At 41.8% G+C, this 19,850-nt stretch overlaps 1 protein-coding gene across 4 annotated transcripts in view; it reads left to right on the forward strand.

Moving 5' to 3' along the window:
- BIRC6 (baculoviral IAP repeat containing 6) overlaps positions 1-19,850 on the forward strand; it is a 1,530,571-nt gene that overhangs the window by 515,723 nt on the left and 994,998 nt on the right. For all 4 annotated transcript variants that reach the window (XM_033935681.1, XM_033935678.1, XM_033935679.1 and 1 more), the window contains one exon: positions 6,587-6,714. In XM_033935681.1, the coding sequence (XP_033791572.1) occupies positions 6,587-6,714 (128 nt within the window). The remainder of the gene's footprint in view (positions 1-6,586; positions 6,715-19,850) is intronic.

The raw sequence follows: 19,850 nt of genomic DNA on the forward strand, positions 1-19,850 counted from the left end.
ACCTCCATTTGAACCTTTGGCTACTACCACTTTCAAGTTTCTCACTTGGAAGGTACTTTTCCTCATCGCCCTTACCTCTGCCAGGAGGGTCAGTGAGCTACATGCACTAGTTGCAGATCCACCTTTTACGGTCTTTCATCATGACAAGGTGGTCTTGGTACACATCCAAAGTTTCTCCCTAAGGTTGTCTCCGACTTCCATCTCAACCAATCCATTGTTCTGCCTGTCTTCTTTCCAAAACCTCATTCTCATTCTGGAGAACAGGCTCTGCATACTTTGGACTGCAAGAGGGCTCTCGCTTACTATCTTCAGCGTACTAAGCCCCACAGATCAGCTCCTCAGCTCTTTCTGTCCTTTGATCCGAATAAATTGGGACGTCCTGTTTCTAAACGTACGTTGTCTAATTGGCTGGCAGCGTGCATTTCATTCTGTTATGCTCAGACCGGACTGACACTGGAAGGTTCTGTCACAGCCCATAAAGTCCGAGCTATGGCAGCGTCTGTAGCTTTCCTCCGGTCCACGCCCATTGAGGAAATCTGCAAGGCTGCCACTTGGTCCTCAGTTCATACTTTTACATCTCATTATTGTCTGGACGTATTTTCCAGACGGGATGGACACTTCGGCCAATCTGTTTTGAAAAATTTGTTTTCCTAATGGCCAACCTTCCCTCCATCCCTCTTTTTGTTAGCTTGGAGGTCACCCATCAGTCAAGAATAGCTGCCTGCTTGTCCTGGGATAAAGCACAGTTACTTACCGTAACAGGTGTTATCCAGGGACAGCAGGCAGATATTCTTGCGTCCCTCCCACCTCCCCGGGTTGGCTTCTTAGCTGGCTTATCATAACTGGGGACCGCGCGCCTCTGTTGGGCGGGAAGGCACTCGCGCGTGCGCGGTGCGGCCTACCAGAACTTTCCAAGTTCTTAGAGTGCAATCACTCTAAAAGTGTCCGTACCGGGGCTCCGTCGGTGCCGTCACCCATCAGTCAAGAATATCTGCCTGCTGTCCCTGGATAACACCTGTTACGGTAAGTAACTGTGCTTTCCAGTCTCTCCTCATACGTCTTCTGGCGCAAGCCTCCTTTCATTTTCGTCGCCCTCCTCTGGACCGCCTCAAGTCTTCTTACGTCTTTCGCCAGATACGGTCTCCAAAACTGAACACAATACTCCAAGTGGGGGCCTCATCAATGACCTGTACAGGGGCATCAACACCTTCTTCCTTCTGACTACGCCTCTCTTTATACAGCCCAGCATCCTTCTGGCAGCAGCCACTGCCTTGTCACACTGTTTTTTCGCCTTTAGATCTTCGGACACTATAACCCCAAGGTCCCTCTCCCTGTCCGTGCATATCAGCTTCTCTCCTCCTAGCATATACGGTTCCTTCCTATTATTAATCTCCAAATGCATTACTCTGCATTTCTTTGCATTGAGTTTTAGTTGCCAGGCATTAGACCATTCCTCTAACTTTTGCAGATCCTTTTTCATATTTTTCACTCCCTCTTCGGTGTCTACTCTGTTACAAATCTTGGTATCATCTGCAAAAAGGCACACTTTTCCTTCTAACCCTTATAGGACATATGTGAGAACACCTGCCTGCTGTCCCTGGATAACGCTTGTTACAGGTAGGTAAGGTAACTGTGCTATACTAACATAATTATTTTATGCTATATCTTTCTTAGAAATTCATTTTTTAGGACAGAAATGTAAAAACCAGCAGATATTAAATTTACTTAAAATGAGCTGAAAGTGCAGGCACCAACAATTTTTTATAAAAACTTAAAGCGCCAGAGTCTAAGACCTTCCTTGCTTCTCCTTTCTCACTGTTCCTTGATGAAGGGGTTTTTTAGGGGGGGGAAGGAGGGTTTGAATTCCATCCCAGATTAAAAGTATAACTTAACTAAGATTTTTGTGCTGCTGTACAAAGGGTTCCTTAAGGTGCCTCTGCTAATCATTTACAGAAGTCGTTAGTCTCCCTTTCCAGGGCAATAGGGATGGTATACTGATCTAAATGTCTTGCATCTACTCCCGCGAGTCCGTTACAGGAGATACTGATTACTATTTTCAGTACCTCCTCCTCCCTGCTCTCTGCTGCCTCCAATCAGTTATTTCTTCTGCAAATGAGCCAGCAGGAGCAACTTTGATTTGCTCAGACTTTTTATTTTGGTTTTCAAGTATTTTTTGCTATTTTTCTTGGGATTTTGTGATCTGTTCAGCTCCAGTGACTGCCTAGCCGGCATGAGAGGAGCAGACTTTGTCTGCAGCTGACAGGTGGATCTTAAGGGAACCTGCTCAGCCAGCCTGCTCGAACTGTAGAGCTCAGGGGGTTCCCTTGCTTTTTGCTCACTCCTTGACTTGATCAGGAGTGCTAGCGCAGGCTGTTTGGGCAGAAATTGTGTTTCTTTGGAGTGTACATGGTGTTGGCTACATTTTCCTCTCCCTTCTTCACGGTGTTTGGAGGTCCCGTGGGTTGAAGCTCAGTCCAGTTGTAGCAAGACTGGCAGCTGAAGAGTCAGAAGAGGCAGCTTTCTTGGTGGTAGATGTCCTCAACTATTCCAGCTACCCTGAAAGGAGCTATGCCAGTATGCAGCACATCTTTCCAGTGTCTGGTCTGTGAGTAGGGCTGTCACAGCCCACAGGGCAGTTCAAGTGGAGTCTGAAATTGTGGTTTTTAAGGTTATATTTTGTTGTAGCCTTGTTCCCCACCCCCAAAAATCCTAAAATTGCTGGGCTTGAGGTCCTCCGGTGGAGTTAGCAGTTTTTTCAGCAGAAATTCTGGTAGCGGCCATCTTAGATTTTTCCCAATTTGAAGTTTTCAAATTTCAAAAGCCTCATTTTTTATTGTAACCACCAGGGATGGAGTCCTCTTGCTCCAATGACATGAATTCATGTGACGTTTGTATCGGATTGGCACCCGAAGAGTGCCCATGTGCTGCGTATTCTGCTGTGCGCTGGGGAGGTGGGAACCTTGAGTTCAGCCTCTGATCTCCTTATAAATGCTGCCAAATGACTGTTGGGATGGCTAGGGGATGATTTTGCCCTCTTGGGGTCCCGTACTGCGGTACCAGTTACTAGTAAAGGTTATGATGGCCCCAAAGCGAAAAGAAAGTGCTCTAACCTTCCTCTTGTAGGGGATTCTCAGTTCTCTATGCCCTTTACACATGACTTTGTGAACTTTCTCTTGCAAGTCTGTTGGCGGTGCTGATGAGCCTTCCTCGTCAGCTAGAAAGTGACCATGATAGCTATTGCATTATTGACTCGCAATCAGCAGCCATTTTTTAGGTGGCTGATGTCGATGCAACTTTTATTGAATCTGGGACTTAACACTCCATTTCCCCAGGAACAAATATGTAAGCCACTCCGGTGGTAGCAAAAATTTGTAAAGGTAGCAAAAATTTGTAAGCCACTCCGGTGGTTGCAAGAGAAAGATGGTATATCAAATCCCATCCCCTTTAGCACACAACTCATTTAGGGCCTGATCCTATACAGTCATGTGAAAAAGTTAGGACACCCCATGAAATATTCAGTTCTTTCTTAAAAAATGTTCACATATCGATGTCAAATCTTTTTTTAATTTATCTCTGGAAAATAAAGTGATGTAATTGTAGGTAAACAACAAAACATTTCCCTTGATTTACTATGAAACAAAAGATATCCACAAAAATCTGTATTCTGAGTAATAAATTAGGACACCCCCACATACCCTCCCTCTTAAAGTGTCTCAAATCACACACAGGTGTAGCACATCAGGTGTACATGATTAGAATATTGTTATGCAATGGAACTCTAGGCACCCAAATCACCACTTTTTGAAAGAAGAGTATTCCCATATAACATGCTCAAAAACAGTAAGAAGTAATCCTACTGCTGTACAGCACTTCTTTCAGCGTAATTTCACTGTTATTTTCAAGGTCCTCAGCGGGCCACCACACACTCAAATCCTTTCATAGTGTGGGGCTTTATACTCCCTTTCGTCATTGGACCATTAACTATGATTATAATTTTATGTTGAAAAAGTTATTTATTATTATAAATGCTAAAATTACTTAGCTTTATGGTTTTGACGTTAGTCGGGAGGGTTCAAAAACATCAGCCACCAACATGTTTCGCCCGTGTGTCTCTAGGGCTTTATCAAGGCTCCCTCTCCCGTTTGTAGTCAGTTTACTCCCGCCGTCACGCCATATACGGACTTGGTCCAATGACGAAAGGGAGCATAAAGCCCCACACTATGAAAGGATTTGAGTGTGTGGTGGCCCGCTGAGGACCTTGAAAATAACAGTGAAATTACGCTGAAAGAAGTGCTGTACAGCAGTAGGATTACTTCTTACTGTTTTTGAGCATGTTATATAGAATATTGTTATAGCATTTTGAAGGAGGTTTGCCCTACTTAAACCTCATGACTGCAGCAGTAAGAGTGAGCACCATGGTGAGATCAAAATAGCTCTTCAGAAAGATTATATCAGCTTATAAGTCTGGTAAGGGATTTAAAAAGATCTCAAAATAATTTGAAATTAGCCATTCCATGGTCCGGAAAATAGTGTACAAGTGGAGGACTTTCCAAATAACTGCCAACATGCCCAGGTCTGGCTTTCCATGCAAGTTGACCCTCAGAGCAGACAAGATGCTAAAAGAATTATCTAAAACCCCAACAATATCATCATGGGACCTACAGCAGACTCTTGCTACTGTTGTTTTGAAAGTGCTTGCCTCGACAAACAGAAAGAAACTCCATAAATTTAACTTGCATGGAAGGTGTTCAAGGAGGAAACCTTTGCTCTCTTAAGAAAAACATCAAGTCCAGAACTGAAGTTTGCCAGAGAGAACATAGACAAACACCAGGACTTCTGGAATAGTGTTCTATGGACAGACTAGTCTAAAATTGAATAATTTGGACACCAGAAAAGGGGACATGTTTGGCGTACACCAAATACAGCATTCCAGCAAAAGAACCTCATATGAACTGTGAAGCATGAAGGTGGAAGTGTCATGGTTTGGGGATGCTTTGCTGCAACAGGACCTGGCCAGCTCACCATCATAGAATCCACCATGAATTCTACTGGGTATCAGAGGGCACTTGACACATGTGAGACCTCTGTAAGAAAATTAAAGCTGAAGCGAAACGGCCCTGCAACACGACAATGACCCAAAACATACCAAGTAAATCCACCAAGGACTGACTGAAAACTAAGAAAAGGAGAGTCCTGGAGTGGCTGAATCAAAGCCCTGATCTTAATCCCATTGAGATGCTGTGGGATGATTTGAAACAGGCTGTACATGCAAGAAACCCCTTAAATATCTCACAGCTGAAAAAATTCTACATTGAGGAGTGGGACAAACTTTCCTTAGACCGATGTCGGAGACTGGTAGATGGCTACAAGAAGCGTCTCACTGCAGTTATTTTAGCCAAAGGGGGGGGGGGGGGGGGTAACACTAGCTATTATAGTGTAGGTGTCCTAATTTATTCCTCAGTTAGAATATACATTTTTGTGGATATCTTTTGTTTCATGAGTAAATATAGGAAAAGTTTTGTTGTTTACCTGCAGGATGTGAAATTGTCAAGTTTCTCAAATATGAGATTGCTGGGTGTTTACCTGGATAGCCATTTAACAATGCAGGAACATATTTTACATGCTAAAGGAGCGTTTATGCAGATGAGAATACGTTCTAGAGTTAAGCCGATGTTATCTGTATTAGACTTTCAGATAGTAATTCAAAGTCTTGTTATTGTGAAATTGGAGTTCTGCAATGCACTATTTCTGGGTATGGCTAAATCTAAGATACATTACATTACATTACATTAGAGATTTCTATTCCACCATTACCTTGCTGTTCAAGGAGGAAAAGTGATTCAGAACACAGCTGCAAGGATGATCACTGGTGTTTCTTGTTACATCTCGCCAGTGTTGAAACAGCTACACTGGTTGCTTGTTATGTTTCATATTGAATATAAAATTTTGACATTATATACCATGGAGAAGCACCATGGTATTTAATGTAATCTCTAAAGAAGGTTATCGCTTGAGCATCCACATGAGGTTCAGTATAAAAAACAAACAAACAAAAAAAACATGGATGGCAGCAATCTCTGTGACTGGGCCTCGGTTATGGAATGCTTTGAGCGGCTCATTAAGACTATGCAAAGATTTGAAATCTTTCAAAAAAATCTTTGAAAATACATTTGTTAAAGCATTCTTTTAGACTATAGGATGTTCTTTCTAATTAAGTTTGTTTGACTATCTGTAAAGATGTACTACTGTTATTTTTATTTAGGACCTGTGTATGTGAATACTGTAATCCGCTTAGGTTATAAGTGGAATAAAAATTTTTAAAATAAATGAAATAAATAGAATTGGTTGGTCTGTAAGGTATCATCTGTAATAATTTTTGTTGTATCAGACTAACGCTTCTACTTAATTCAGTTTTGGGATTCTATCCTTGTGCCACAAGTCTCTCACTTTGTGTGCCTGTTTAATCCTATTGTTTATGAAGGACACCAGTTACAAGTGAGCAACTTCAGTTTTTATAGCATGGCAGTACTGCTCTTATAGAGATCATATTTTAATTCATATAATCACTTTTAACTTATCTTTACAGGAAAAATCCACAAATAAAACTGACACCAACAATTCACGAAAATCTGATAATTTCCGAGGTTGTGACTTGATCCAAGAAGTGTCAGTTACTATAAGAAGGTTCAAGAAAACCTGCATACCAAAGGAAAGGTTAGTTTAATGAAAATAAGATGCATTTTTCCAGTGCATCACTCTGTCTGAAATATTTAATTTTCATTTCACAATTTTACAGTTGAATAACATTTTGCTACAATTAACATACAATATTATTGACTGACTATTCTTACTGATTTTTGAATAAGTAAAAATCTTAAGAGTAAGAAATCCATGTTTGGGTTTAAAAACTTATCAGGATTTAGTTGAGCATGCTAGCTAAAATCCATTCATCAGTGACAGACATAAGATTTCATGTTTGCTAATTTAATAAGTCCTGCAGTTTGCCCATATGATCAAGTTTTGAAGAAATTTGTTTTGCTTTGAAAAGAGATGCAGGGACTAAGATTAAGGACATCTAACATCAGAACCTACCTGCTTTTCATTTGTGCTGTCATTTGTGTCTTAGAATCTTATGTCTGTCACTGATGAATGGATTTCAGCGGGGGCGCTATTGAGCCGAGAGACAAGATGGCCGCATAGTATCCTCTCTCCTCCTATGATTTCTGGAATATCGATACGGAGCAAGATTTAAAATTTACTTTTTCTAAGTATCTCTAGCTCAATCTCTCTGTGAGATGTCTACTACTAAATCCTCTAAATCTGAGACCTCTCCGAATTCCGGTTCTAAACGAACGAAGCATGATCCTCCTTCACCGGAAAAATCGTCTACCAGTAAGTCAGCTTATGCCTCCTCTGATGCAGTCTTAGACGAATTACGTGCTTTGAAAGATTTAATAACAAAACAATACGACATCACCTGTGAAATGAAAAACGATATAACTTCACTTACTGCCTCCTTTGCTGCTTGCACAGCACGTGTTGATACACTAGAAAACAGGGCAGACATGGCGGCACTCTCCTTTACACAATTTGAAGAACGAGTGCAACAGAGATTTAAAAAGTTGGATCAAGATTTTGAAGATCTCTATAACCGCAATAGACGGAATAACATTAGAATAATTGGGCTAAAAGAGCATGCCGAAGGAACTGACATGATCGGATACCTAACTAACTTTCTTCCAAAAATACTCAACATTACTTCTGACCTCCCGCTGCAGTTTGAGCGCGCGCATAGAGCTCCATCTTTTTTGAAACCGGGATTAACCAGACCAAGACCGATTGTAGCGAAGCTTTTGAGATACCCGCAAGCGCTACAAATCCTCACTGCTGCTAAGCTAATAAAGGATTTATCGTTTGAAGGAAAAAAGTTTCTTATTGTTCCTGACCTCGCACAAACCACCGCGCAGAAGCGCAAGTCCTTCCTTGAAATGAGAGCGCGCCTCAAGTCTATGGGCGCGAGATATGGCTTGCAATACCCAGCCAGGATGATTGTAACCATAAATAACTCGACGAAGCACTTTGAATCCCCGGAGCTGCTACAGACATTTCTGGATAACCTTCAAACACAAGGCATGTCGTCCGCTTAAAATTTCCACTAACCTGCTTCCTGATCTACTTGACTTCTCAGTTTAATATACTTATTGATCCTCGAAGGTTTTCTTTCATTTCCTGCTGCACGTGGACCTGCTGTTAATGGCGCTAGTGTTCACCGAATGCTTTAACTCACTACGCTGCTGACTGCTATACTAACGGACTTCTGATCCAAGTTATTGCCAAGTTACTGCTACTGTCTATTTACTGGACATTACAAATCTATAATTTTTACTACGTGGTTTGCCACTACCTTGCAGACAGACTTCCATTACTTCTTTGTAATATTTTTGCTTGCACTGCGGTATTGTTTCTTTGTCTGCTCTCATCAAAGACAGTAATGTCTTAATCTGAATTTCCTTCTTCTAATCTGACTGTATTGATTGATATGCCTTGAATATTGCTCACCCTATTCTGTTGCTTCCTTGTAATTTAATGGTCTCTTTGACTATATGTTTAGGTACTTTTTGAGCTACTTTTCTTTTTGCTCCATAACTGTTTCTGATATGTTTATATGGAGAGAGGACTCCTATGTGCCACGGAGTTTCTCTTGGTGAATGGAACCAATCTTTTTTCTCTGTTTTCTTGGCTGGACCTTTTTAGTCCTTATGCCTGTTACTCTTGCTAGAGCATGTTGCTCTGTTTTACAGAGGTTATGTGTGTTAGTGTGTTATAGTACAGGGCGTATTGCATTTTTTTCTTTTCTACAATTTATTTCTGAAGGTTTTTGTTATTCAGCTGCATTTGAATATTATGCTCTCTTAACTCTATGTCCCTGACAAAACAATCCCAGGTCACTGTTGTCTCCTGGAATATTAATGGTTTGAGAAATCCCATTAAAAGGAAGAAAATACTACTACACTTAAAAAGAAAAAAACCGGATATAGTCATGTTACAAGAAACTCACCTCTCATCTACTTCTACTTTAACCAAATCTTGCCCTTGGATTGAATCTGCTATTGATTCTCCCTCCACTGGGAGAAGGGGAGGAGTCTCTATCCTATTCTCAAAATCTTTCAAACCCCACATTATCAAACAGGAGATGGATAATTGCTCAAATAGAAGTACGTAATATCAACTTTTTATTGATAAATGTTTATGCGCCCAATGGGGATTCTCCGGAGTTTTTCTTAACTCTTCTTACCCACATTCAGTCCTTTGATCCTCTACCGACTATTTTGGCAGGAGATTTCAATATCCCCTTTGACCTACATATTGATAAACAATCTACCACTAAAATAACTCCGCTAAAATCTCATATATCTTTTCATTCGCTTATTTCACAATTGCATCTTATGGACTCTTGGCGAACTCAGCACCCTTCCGCTAGAGAATATACCTATCATTCAATACCTCACAATAGTTTTTCACGACTAGACTATATTTTCATATCACAACATCTCATCCAATCATTAATCAACTCTTCTATATCACCGATACTCATATCTGATCATTCTCTAATTTCCTGTATTTTAACTTGGGCTCCTGACCTTGTTCCTAAATCCCCTTTATGGAAAATGCCAATTTCAATTATGGAAGACGACCGGACTGTGCAACATATAAAAACCTTTATTAGTGCTTATTTTAAACAAAACCCCTATTCAGATACCAATCCTTTAATCACTTGGGAAGCTTTTAAGGCCTCGCTAAGAGGGGAATTCATTTCTCTTGCTTCCCATAAACACAAATTGGAAAAATCCGCTCTGACAGACCTAGAGAATCAAATTTCATCATTAGAAAACAAATTTTCCATTACAAAAGATCCTCTCCAGTATAATACTTTATGTCAACTTAAATATCAATATAACTCTATCCTCTCTAAACAGGCTGGTATGCAAATTTTTACGACCGAAGCTGTGTATTATGCAGAGGGGAATAAGAGTGGTAAGTTACTGGCTTCCTATCTAAAAAGGAAAAAACATAAAATACAGATTCCTGCCATCCAAAAATGTGATGATATAACCGTAACTTCCTTCACTGAGATTCTGACAGAGTTTCAAACTTTTTACGAAAAATTGTATCAGTCTGACTCACCCTCCGTGTCGTCTTCCTTATCCTCTTTTCTACAGGGAATTGATAAACCCAATTGGTCTGTAACAGATGTATCTACCCTAGAGAAATCTATTACAGTAGAAGAATTACAGACCGCTTTGAAACAATTACCATCTCATAAATCTCCTGGAGCTGACGGAATTCCAGAGGAATTTTATAAAATTTTCCAGAATGATTTAATCTATCATCTACACCATTTATTTCAGTACCTGACCCCTGAAAATGTCATAAATTCACGTTTCTCTGAAGCCATTATTACTGTTTTACCAAAACCTAATAAGAATCCTGTTCTTGTACAGAATTACAGGCCTATTTCACTATTAAATGTGGACTACAAATTGTATGCGAAGATTCTAGCCAATAGGTTAAAAATGCTAATACACAAAGTTATCCACCCAAACCAAATAGGCTTCATGCCTGGTAGGTTAATTGCTGATAATACTAGATTATTTTTTCATTTGGCACATATTGCGGAACATTCTAAACATCCTATTATTGCCCTTTCGCTTGATGCCGAAAAGGCTTTTGATAGAATTGAATGGAATTATCTTTTTTCTATCTTAAAATGGTTTGGTGCTCCCTCTTCCTTTATTAACATGATTAGAGTTCTATATGCTGATCCTTCTGCTAGAATCATTGCAAATAATACCCTTTCTACATCTTTTCGACTACATAGGGGAACTAGACAGGGATGTCCTTTGTCCCCCTATTTATTTAACCTTGCGCTTGAACCCTTATTACTTCACATTAGACAGAACCCGAATATCTCAGGTATAGTATGTAATTCCTTTGAAGTAAAGCTCTCTGCTTACGCAGACGATGTTTTTTTGTACATCTCTAATCCTGAGACATCTATAAAAGAGCTTCTTCGAACCATTTCAGATTACTCCTCTTTCTCAGGATATAAGCTCAACCAAGATAAAACAGAATCTCTCCCTCTCAATCATTATTCCAACTCCTCCATGATTAAGCCCTATCATCTCCAATGGACACCCACAAAAATAAAGTATCTTGGTATTGAACTTACCACATCCATTGAAGATACTATAGATATCAACTCTCAACATATTCTTCAACTAGTCAAGACTCTGATTCATTCTTGGCATCCGTTACATTTATCATGGTGGGGTCGTCTTGAAACAATTAAAATGATGTTAATGCCTAAAATAAACTATATTCTACTTATGATTCCATCTCTTTTCCCATCTGTCTTTTACAAAAAACTTGACTCACTCCTGTCCTCTTTCCTTTGGAAAAATAAACAACCACGTATAGCCCTCCAAAAACTTAAGAGAACTAAAGATAAAGGTGGTGTTCTGTTCCCTGATTTTCTTATATACCATAAAGCATTCATCACCCACCAAGGTCTTTATTGGTTCACAGAAAGTGATATACACTTACCAATATGGTTCGAAGTGGAAAAACAAGCTATACAACCACTTCCTCCCTCAACTCTATTAACGACTTCTACAATTAATCTCCTTAGTCCCATTTTAAAACAGACGTCACAATGCCTACTAGAACTTGACTCCCAGCTAGATCATCCATATCTCCGGTCGCTGTCACTCTCCTTGTGGTTTAACACTCATATTCTTATTAATAAGAAACCCTTTCTATGGAAGGAATGGATAGATAAGGGTATCTTGTGCCTTTCTGATATTTTGGATACAGACTATAAGTTGCTCCCTTTTAATGTTCTCCAAACTAATTTTGGCCTTCCTGCTTCTTCTTATTTTAAATGGTTGCAACTTAGACACTGTATATCTGCTATACCGTTTTTTGATTCCCTTCATTCCCATCAACCAACCCTTCCTCAAATAGCTTCACAATATTTGACAACAGGCCATGTTGCCTCTAGACTATATAAATTGTTACTAATGAACAACATACCATCCACTCTAGTGCTCAAGGAAATATGGGAAAAAGACTGTAATTGTCAAATTGATACTAAGTCCTGGTTTCTTTTATGGTCTAAAACCATAAGAGCAGTTTCTTCAGCCAGTACATTGCAATCTATGTACTTTTTGTATCATAAAGCAATATGGACTCCTTATAAACTTAAAGCATCTGGCCTTAGTTCCTCTGACATTTGCTGGAATTGTAAATCACACCCTGGTTCCATCATTCATATGTTATATGAATGCTCTTTTACTCATTCCTTTTGGTATGATGTATGGACTATTATGCAATCAATTTTCCATTTGAAACAAGAATTGTCTTTTTCAATAGTAATGTTTAAATCTCAATCTCCGCATATTCTTATTGTAGAACAACATAAAAAACTATTTGATATTCTATTGATATTAGCGCAAAAACTAGTCCTTTCAAATTGGAAATCATCCGATTTACTCCATGTTCATCACTGGTGGAATATGGTTTTGCAACATCAAAAATATGAACTACATTTATATAGAAAAAGAGGTCAGTTCCGAACTGTAACAATGAGATGGTCTCCTTTAGTTGCGTATTTACAAAATGTATGTACCTGAGTTTCCTAAGCTTAATCTTGCCTTTTTCCTTCTGTAAATGCAATTTGCCACTGTACTCTGTACCTTTTTCCTTTGTTCTTGTTATCTGATTTTTGGAAAATTAATAAATCTTCATGGTAAAAAAAAAAAAATGAATGGATTTCAGCTAGCATGCTCAACTAAATCCTGATAATAGTTTTTAAACCCAAACACATGGATTTCTTACTCTTAAGATTTTTACTTTTTTTTTTACGACTTAAAGTGGTCACTTTTTTTTTCTTCCTGAAGTGAGCTGCGCTTGAGCTTGACTATGGAAGACCACTGTTTTTGTCTCCTGTGACATATGGGAACAATGGGACCATTTAACGTCAAGTCTGACATCAGAGGTGTCATGTGCTAAAGGGTTGTTTGCACCACATTGTCACACCAATAGAGGAGTACTTTGTGTGTTCCTTTGTGCAAAGTTGTATGAAGTTGTGAGGAACCAGACTACTAAGGAATTGTCCGATTTAGTGACATTATTTACCCCTCCTTTACAAAGCTGTGCTAGCGTTTTTAGCGCCGGCCACGGCAGTAACAGCTCAGACGCTCATAGGAATCTTATGAATGTGGGAGCTGTTATTGTGGCATCTGGCGCAAAAAACATTAGCGCAGCTTTGTAAAGGAGGCGGTTAATGATGGAATCCTCTTTTTTTATTCATTTAGGGCAGGGTAGAAATTGTGATTTATCTTATTGTGTTAAAAAATCCATTTGTTAATGTCTGCAGGATGTTCCATTGGTGGTGTATCGAATTATCTTATATGTTTGTATGATTTTTATGTTATAAATTTGTATGTGTTTTGTCAGCCCAATGTAAGGTTGGACCCCCCAAAAATGTAAGGTTGGAGGGGTTATGGTTGAAGCGGTCTTACAATTCGCAGTCCCAAGTTTAATACCCTCACAGAAGATTCACCAGGAAATAAAATTACTCACAAAGACTACTAACAGTGTTTGCAGAGAAAACAAGATTCATAAAAGTTACAATTAAGCATTACAATTAATGAGAGATATGTTTTTACAAATACAGAGACTGATTCTGTTTTCTTGTAAATGAGAGAGAACAGACAAAGAAAGAATCCAAGGGGAAGAGAAGACAGGAAAGAGAAGTGTGATGTTCCAGGTAGAGCAGGAAGGGGGATTGATGTTGAGAGGGGGCTTTATATAACAAATAGAATCTATTGAAGCTAAGTATCTCCATCCTTAGTAAACTGTCTGAAACAATAGTTAGTTTCACTGATCAGGAAGGTGAGTGAGGTGTATTAGACTGGAGTCAAATGTAATTTCCAGTATGCCTCTGACAATATCTGTGCACCTGGACCCATTGTACCTCCTAAGCTGTCCATCTTAAGCACCAGACATTAACATATCTTCTTAACATCTCTTAACCCAGCGTTCTCAAACACGCGGCCCGCATGTGGCTCTCCAGGTGTTATTTGCGGCCCGCGGTCTGGACGCAATCAACAGCATTTCTCTTCCCCTTTCCCTTCCTTTTGGAGCAGCAGCGTGTCTGGCCGGCTCGTTCCGTTCAAAGCTGCGGGTTGGCAGCTCCTCGCGCTATCCACTCCTGCATCGGAAGTCTCTCTGACATCACAACATCAGAGAGGCTTCAGACGCAGGCGCGAATCTCGCAAGGAGCCGTCACCCGCGGCTTTGAACGGAACGAGCCGGCCAGACATTATGCTGCTCCACAAGGAAGAGAACGGAAGGGGAGGGGAAAGAGAAATGCTTCTGCTACATAGGAAAGGGGGACCCTAGGGAAATGCTGCTGCTGCTGTTCAGGGAAAGGGAGAGGGAGGGAAAGGGGAAGAGAAATGCCTCTCCTGCACAGGAAAGGGGGAAGGGAAATGCTGCTTCTGCTGTTGCTGCATAGAGAAAGGGAGGGGAAGGGGAAGAGAAATGCCTCTCCTGCACAGGAAAGGGGGAAGGGAAATGCTGCTTCTGTTGCTACTGCACCCAATTGGGGAAAGAGAGGGAAGGAAGGAAAGAGAAGGGAGAGGAGAGGAACAAGAGAAGAAGCCAAGTTCATGGGAGGGAAGTAAAGGAGATATCAAACCATGGAGGGGGAGGGAGAGATGCCAGGGCATGGGGGAAGAGAAGGAGACAGATGCCAGACCAGGGGAAAGGAAGGAGGGAGAGAAAGGAAGGAAAGAGATGCCAGACCATGGAAATAGAACGGAAGAAGAGAGAGATAGGAAGGGAAGGTAAGACATGGAAATGTAAATTTTGAAAAGAAAGCAGAAAAATTGAACATTAAGTTAATGCCAAAGATGGATGCAAGGCAGAAAGTGAAGACGGAGAGAAAAACAGTCAAAGGACAAGAAGGCCCTGGAAACATAGTTGAAAGCACAGAAAAATAAAGTCACCAGACAACAAAGGTAGGGAAAATGATTTTATTTTCAATATAGTGATTGAAATGTGCCAGTTTTGAGCAAGAAAAGATATTAAACTTTAAATGTGAGGGCTGCAGAAAAAATAGAGTACATGGAGGGCCGCAGAAAAAATAGTTAATGTCTTATTAAAGAAATGACAATTTTGCATGAGGTAAAACTCTTTATAGTTTATATATCTTTTCTTTTAACTATTAAAGGAAAGTTTTATAAACTATGAAGAGTTTTACCTCATGCAAAATTGTCATTTCTTTAATAAGACATTAACTACTTTTTTCTGCGGCCCTCTAAGTACCTACAAATCCAAAATGTGGTCCCGCAAAAGGGTTTGAGTTTGAGACCACTGTCTTAACCCCCCTTCGCACCTATTTACTGCTAGGTTCTCTAATCATTGACTGAATTAAGGCTGGCTGCAATGACATTCCCTAAGGTCAGACATGAATGATATGATCTCCCATAGGCCTTTGCTGACATTGGTTAGGCTAACTGAAAATGCTGATTGCTAGCAATGCTAGAGCTGACATGTTTTTTTAAGCCACTTAGGTTTAAGTGGGATAAAAGCTTTCTTAAATAAATAAAATAAGATAGTGTTTAAAACTACGAATGGTGTTTTGATTAATGCATGATCGGTTAGTAATAAGGTTTATCCTTGGATACTGAAGCCTTATTGGTATACTGTTTATTTTACGGTGCTTGCTTGGTTTCTGTTTAGGGGGCCTGAGGGGGTGCGGGCTTTTGGCCGCTTCGAAAACATATCTGTTTCCCTTAAAAGTCAAAACACATTTACAGGGACATCTCAGAACGAATGTTGCTCCCAACTGGAGTACTTGTCTCAAAATGAGAAAATGTTTCCTTCTTTTCTGGGTTGGACGAGATACATCTAGATACATTCATATTATGTTAGACAAAAAGGGAACATCTTTATATTTGAAAAACAATTTAAGCATCCATTCCCTATTGGCAGCCATAGCAAATTGTACCAGCAAAGTTGCTGGCACTTGAGTTTCAGTATCCGATCTCTCCAGGAAATTAGATATGTCCAAACTATCAGCAGATAAATTCTGCTGGTTGGGATTTTGTGACTTTGTTCTTCTAGGTAAATAATTAATTTTAGAGAGAGGCGGATATGAGGCTTCCGGTACTTTCAAAATTTCATTCAAATATCTTTTTAAACATAGCTATTCCGGTTATTGAAGTTGGTTTAGGAAAGTTAATAATCTGCAAGTTTGACCTCCTAATAGAATTTTCCAACATTTCCTGTTTAAAGTGCAAACTTGTACTATCTTTTACCCAAGTCAAAGCTTGGGTTTTCAAAGTTTTAACTCTGACTTCTACTTCATCTGATGTATTTTCCAAAGTCAATATCCTTGCCTTTAATTCACGACTTTCTGAGAGTACCGTTGTACACTTAGTGGAAAGTTGCTCCAATTGGTTACCAAGAAAGATTTATAAAGTAGAAATGGCTTCCCAAATTGTTTCCATATTAAAGACCTTCGGCCTCTGTAGGGGGAACAACCTCAGTTCTAAGGCCCATAGTAGATATCACAGTACCTGATGTCCTGGGTGCAATCGTTGAAATAACATGGGTTTGCTGAGGTTCCCTAGCCGACTGCATCATTGTCTCACTTCCGTTCCTGCTTCTATCCAGGGCCGGTACTTGCTCCCTGCTGGGACCACATCCAACCACTCCCCCAATGTTCCAGGGCACGCCGGCGGGCTCCACTCATCCGGAGACAGTGTGGCAGCCTCGAAGGAGAGCTCGCGCGCCTCAGCCTGCGCGCTCTCTCCAGCTGAGGAATTCTCCGGCAATTGTGCTGAGGAGCCCCGCTGCACAAAAACATCCATCAGGCTGGTCTGGACTGGGCTAGGATCCTCCGGGAAGCCCCAGGTCTTTGGCTTTCTCTTCACCATAGATTGGTAGGAAAAGGAAAAGCCAAACGGACGTGGCAGCGACTCTGTGGAGTCTCACACCGCCATCTTAGTTGAGCTCTGCCTCCTCTGCTTATTTTCCATATACTCTAACTTTTTCTTGATATAAGGCCTCTCCTTAATAATTTCTATTTCTAAAGTCTTAATTTGAGCAAACTGTTCTTCATGTGTTTTTTTTATTTCTCTCATTGTGTTCTTGCAGTGTCTCACCTTGAGTGTTCACCAAGGAATTGATAGTGCTACAGTCATTCCTCAACATAGTTACTGCCTTTCTTAAGTTGGAGTCTATAACTTCAATGGCCTTCCACAGCCATATTAATGTTGGCAGGTTTCACCATATCTCCAAATTGTACTCCTGAAGGCTGGCTGACTTGCACACAGGTTGCCAATTTCAGGGCCTCAGCAAGGAATCTCCATCACCATATCCTCCCTCGTTGCTCCTCCAGGGCTAGGCATTGTCCGTTCCACTTGGGACAGAGCAGCCTCTGTTCCTATTAGGCTTGCCCTTCTGGGTTGAAGAGGGGCCTGCCTTTGATCCGGGCTTAACGAAGCCCGATCTGTGCTGAGGTTCGCTGCTGACTCCTGCATTCCTACCAAAGCCAGTAGTACCTCCGTCGCATGGCGAGAAGCTGCCCTTGATATAGTTATCTAGATTAGACGTCTGGAAGTCACGGCCGCTGGAGGATCAGGTCGGGGGTTTCCTTTTTGCTTACCCACGAGCAAAGAAAAATTTCAAGGTAAGACGCTTCATCAGACTTCTGTCAGGGAGAGCTCTCAGCTCACACCAGTGGCGTACCAAGGGGGGGGCGGGAGGGGCGGTCCGCCCCGGGTACCAAGCCCTGAGGGGGTGCTCCCGGTCCGGTCCAGTTCCCCCCCCTGCGCCGGGTGTCGCGTCTGGAAACAGCCTGCAGCAAGATCGCGATGCCAGAGATCTTTGCCTGCTTCGACTGTTTCCTCCGCCACGGTCCTGCCCCTCCTCTGATGTCAGAGGAGGGGCGGGACCGCGGCGGAGGAAACAGCCGAAGCAGGCAAAGATCTCTGGCATCGCGCGATCTTGTTGCAGGCTGTTTCCCCAGGGCAGTAGCGTACCAAGGGGGGCGAGGGGGAGGTCCATCCCGGGTGCCGCCTTAGGGGGGGGGGGGTGCACAGCTGGCCCGGTCCCTATCGCACTCCTACCCTCCCAGCGAAAGCAGCATCGGCGCCATTATCGAAAAAGGTAATGGCGCCAGGCCTTGGAGCACCAAGGCAGACCGCTTCTCCCCCCTCCCAGCCGAAACCCCCGCTGACCAGCCTATCTCTCCTCCCCCAAGTGAACCTTTCCGACCCTCCCAGCGAAAGCAGCAAACCTCCCTCCAGTAGCGTCGGCTTTATCCTCCCTCTGCCGCATCACTGATGACGTCATCAGTAACGCGGCAGAGGGAGGAGAAAGCCGCGAAGGAGGTTTGCTGCTCTCGCTGGGAAGGTCGGAAAGGTTCACGGGGGGGGGGGGAGATAGGAGGGTCAGCGGGGGTTCGGCTAGGAGGGGGGAGAAGCGGACTGCCTCGGTGCTCCATTACCTTCTTCGGGCAGCAGCAGCGTTTACAATTCGCTGCTGTTGCCGGCTTCAGGCCTTGTTCTCTGCCTGGTCCTGCCTACTTCCAGTTTTCATGAAGACAGGACCCGACAGAGAGGAAGGCCTGAAGCGGGCAACAGCAGTGAATTGTGAATGCTGCTGCTGCCCGATGAAGTTCAGGACATCAGGACATCGGGGAAGGAGCAGGAAGAAACCGGCTGCTGGCTTGGGGGTGAGGGTAGGGAAAGAATCGTGGAAGTGGAGAAATCGGCACGATGGCTTTGTGCAGGCTAGGGGGAGAGAGAAAGAAAGGAAAAAATAAAGAGGGGGGGCAGGGGGAGAGAGAAAGAAAGGCAGAAAGAAAGAGGGGGACCAAGGGGAGAGAAAGAAAGGCAGAAATAAAGAGGGGGTCAAGGGGGAGAGAAAGAAAGGCAGAAAGAAAGAGGAGGGCCAGGGGGAGAGAGAAAGAAAGGCAGAAAGAAAGAGGGGGACCAAGGGGAGAGAAAGAAAGGCAGAAATAAAGAGGGGGGCCAGGAGGAGAGAGAAAGAAAGGCAGAAATAAAGAGGGGAGCCAGGGGGAGAGAGAAAGAAGAAGGACCAGAAGAAGGACCAGAGACTCATGAAATCACCAGACAAAAAAGTAGGAAAAATGATTTTATTTTCAACTTAGTGATCAAAATGTGTCCGTTTTGAAAATTTATATCTGCTGTCTATATTTTGCACTATGGCCCCCTTTTACTAAACCGCAATAGAGTTTTTTAGCGCAGGGAGCCTATGAGCGTCAAGAGCAGCGTGGGGCATTCAGCGCAGCTCCCTACGCTAAAAACCGCTATCGCAGTTTAGTAAAAAGGGAGGGGGAATATTTGTCTATTTTTGTATAGTTGTTACTGAGGTGACATTGCATAAAGTCATCTGCCTTGACCTCTTTGAAAACCCGCAGAATATAAATGATAATTAACATTTTCTCTGCGTACAGCGTGCTTTGTGTTTTTAAAATTTTATTGTTGGTAGATCATTTTGACTTGGCCACAAAGGTAAGGGGGAGGGAGGGAGGGGAACTGCTGAAAGACATCTAGTAATCCTTGCAGGCTTGACTGCAGGGAATTATTTTTGTAAAATTATGTTTTGTTATGTGACTGGCATTATCTAGACTTTAATTTCTATGAATGAATAGAATGAAAATGATATAAAATTACTTGCTTGTTTTTATGTGCGTGCGCTGAAGGAAAGTGGAGAGAGAGTGGGCTGAGGATGCTGAAGGGAAATGGGGA

This window comes from Geotrypetes seraphini, chromosome 3, assembly GCF_902459505.1.
Source record: "Geotrypetes seraphini chromosome 3, aGeoSer1.1, whole genome shotgun sequence".
Lineage (NCBI taxonomy): Eukaryota > Metazoa > Chordata > Amphibia > Gymnophiona > Dermophiidae > Geotrypetes > Geotrypetes seraphini.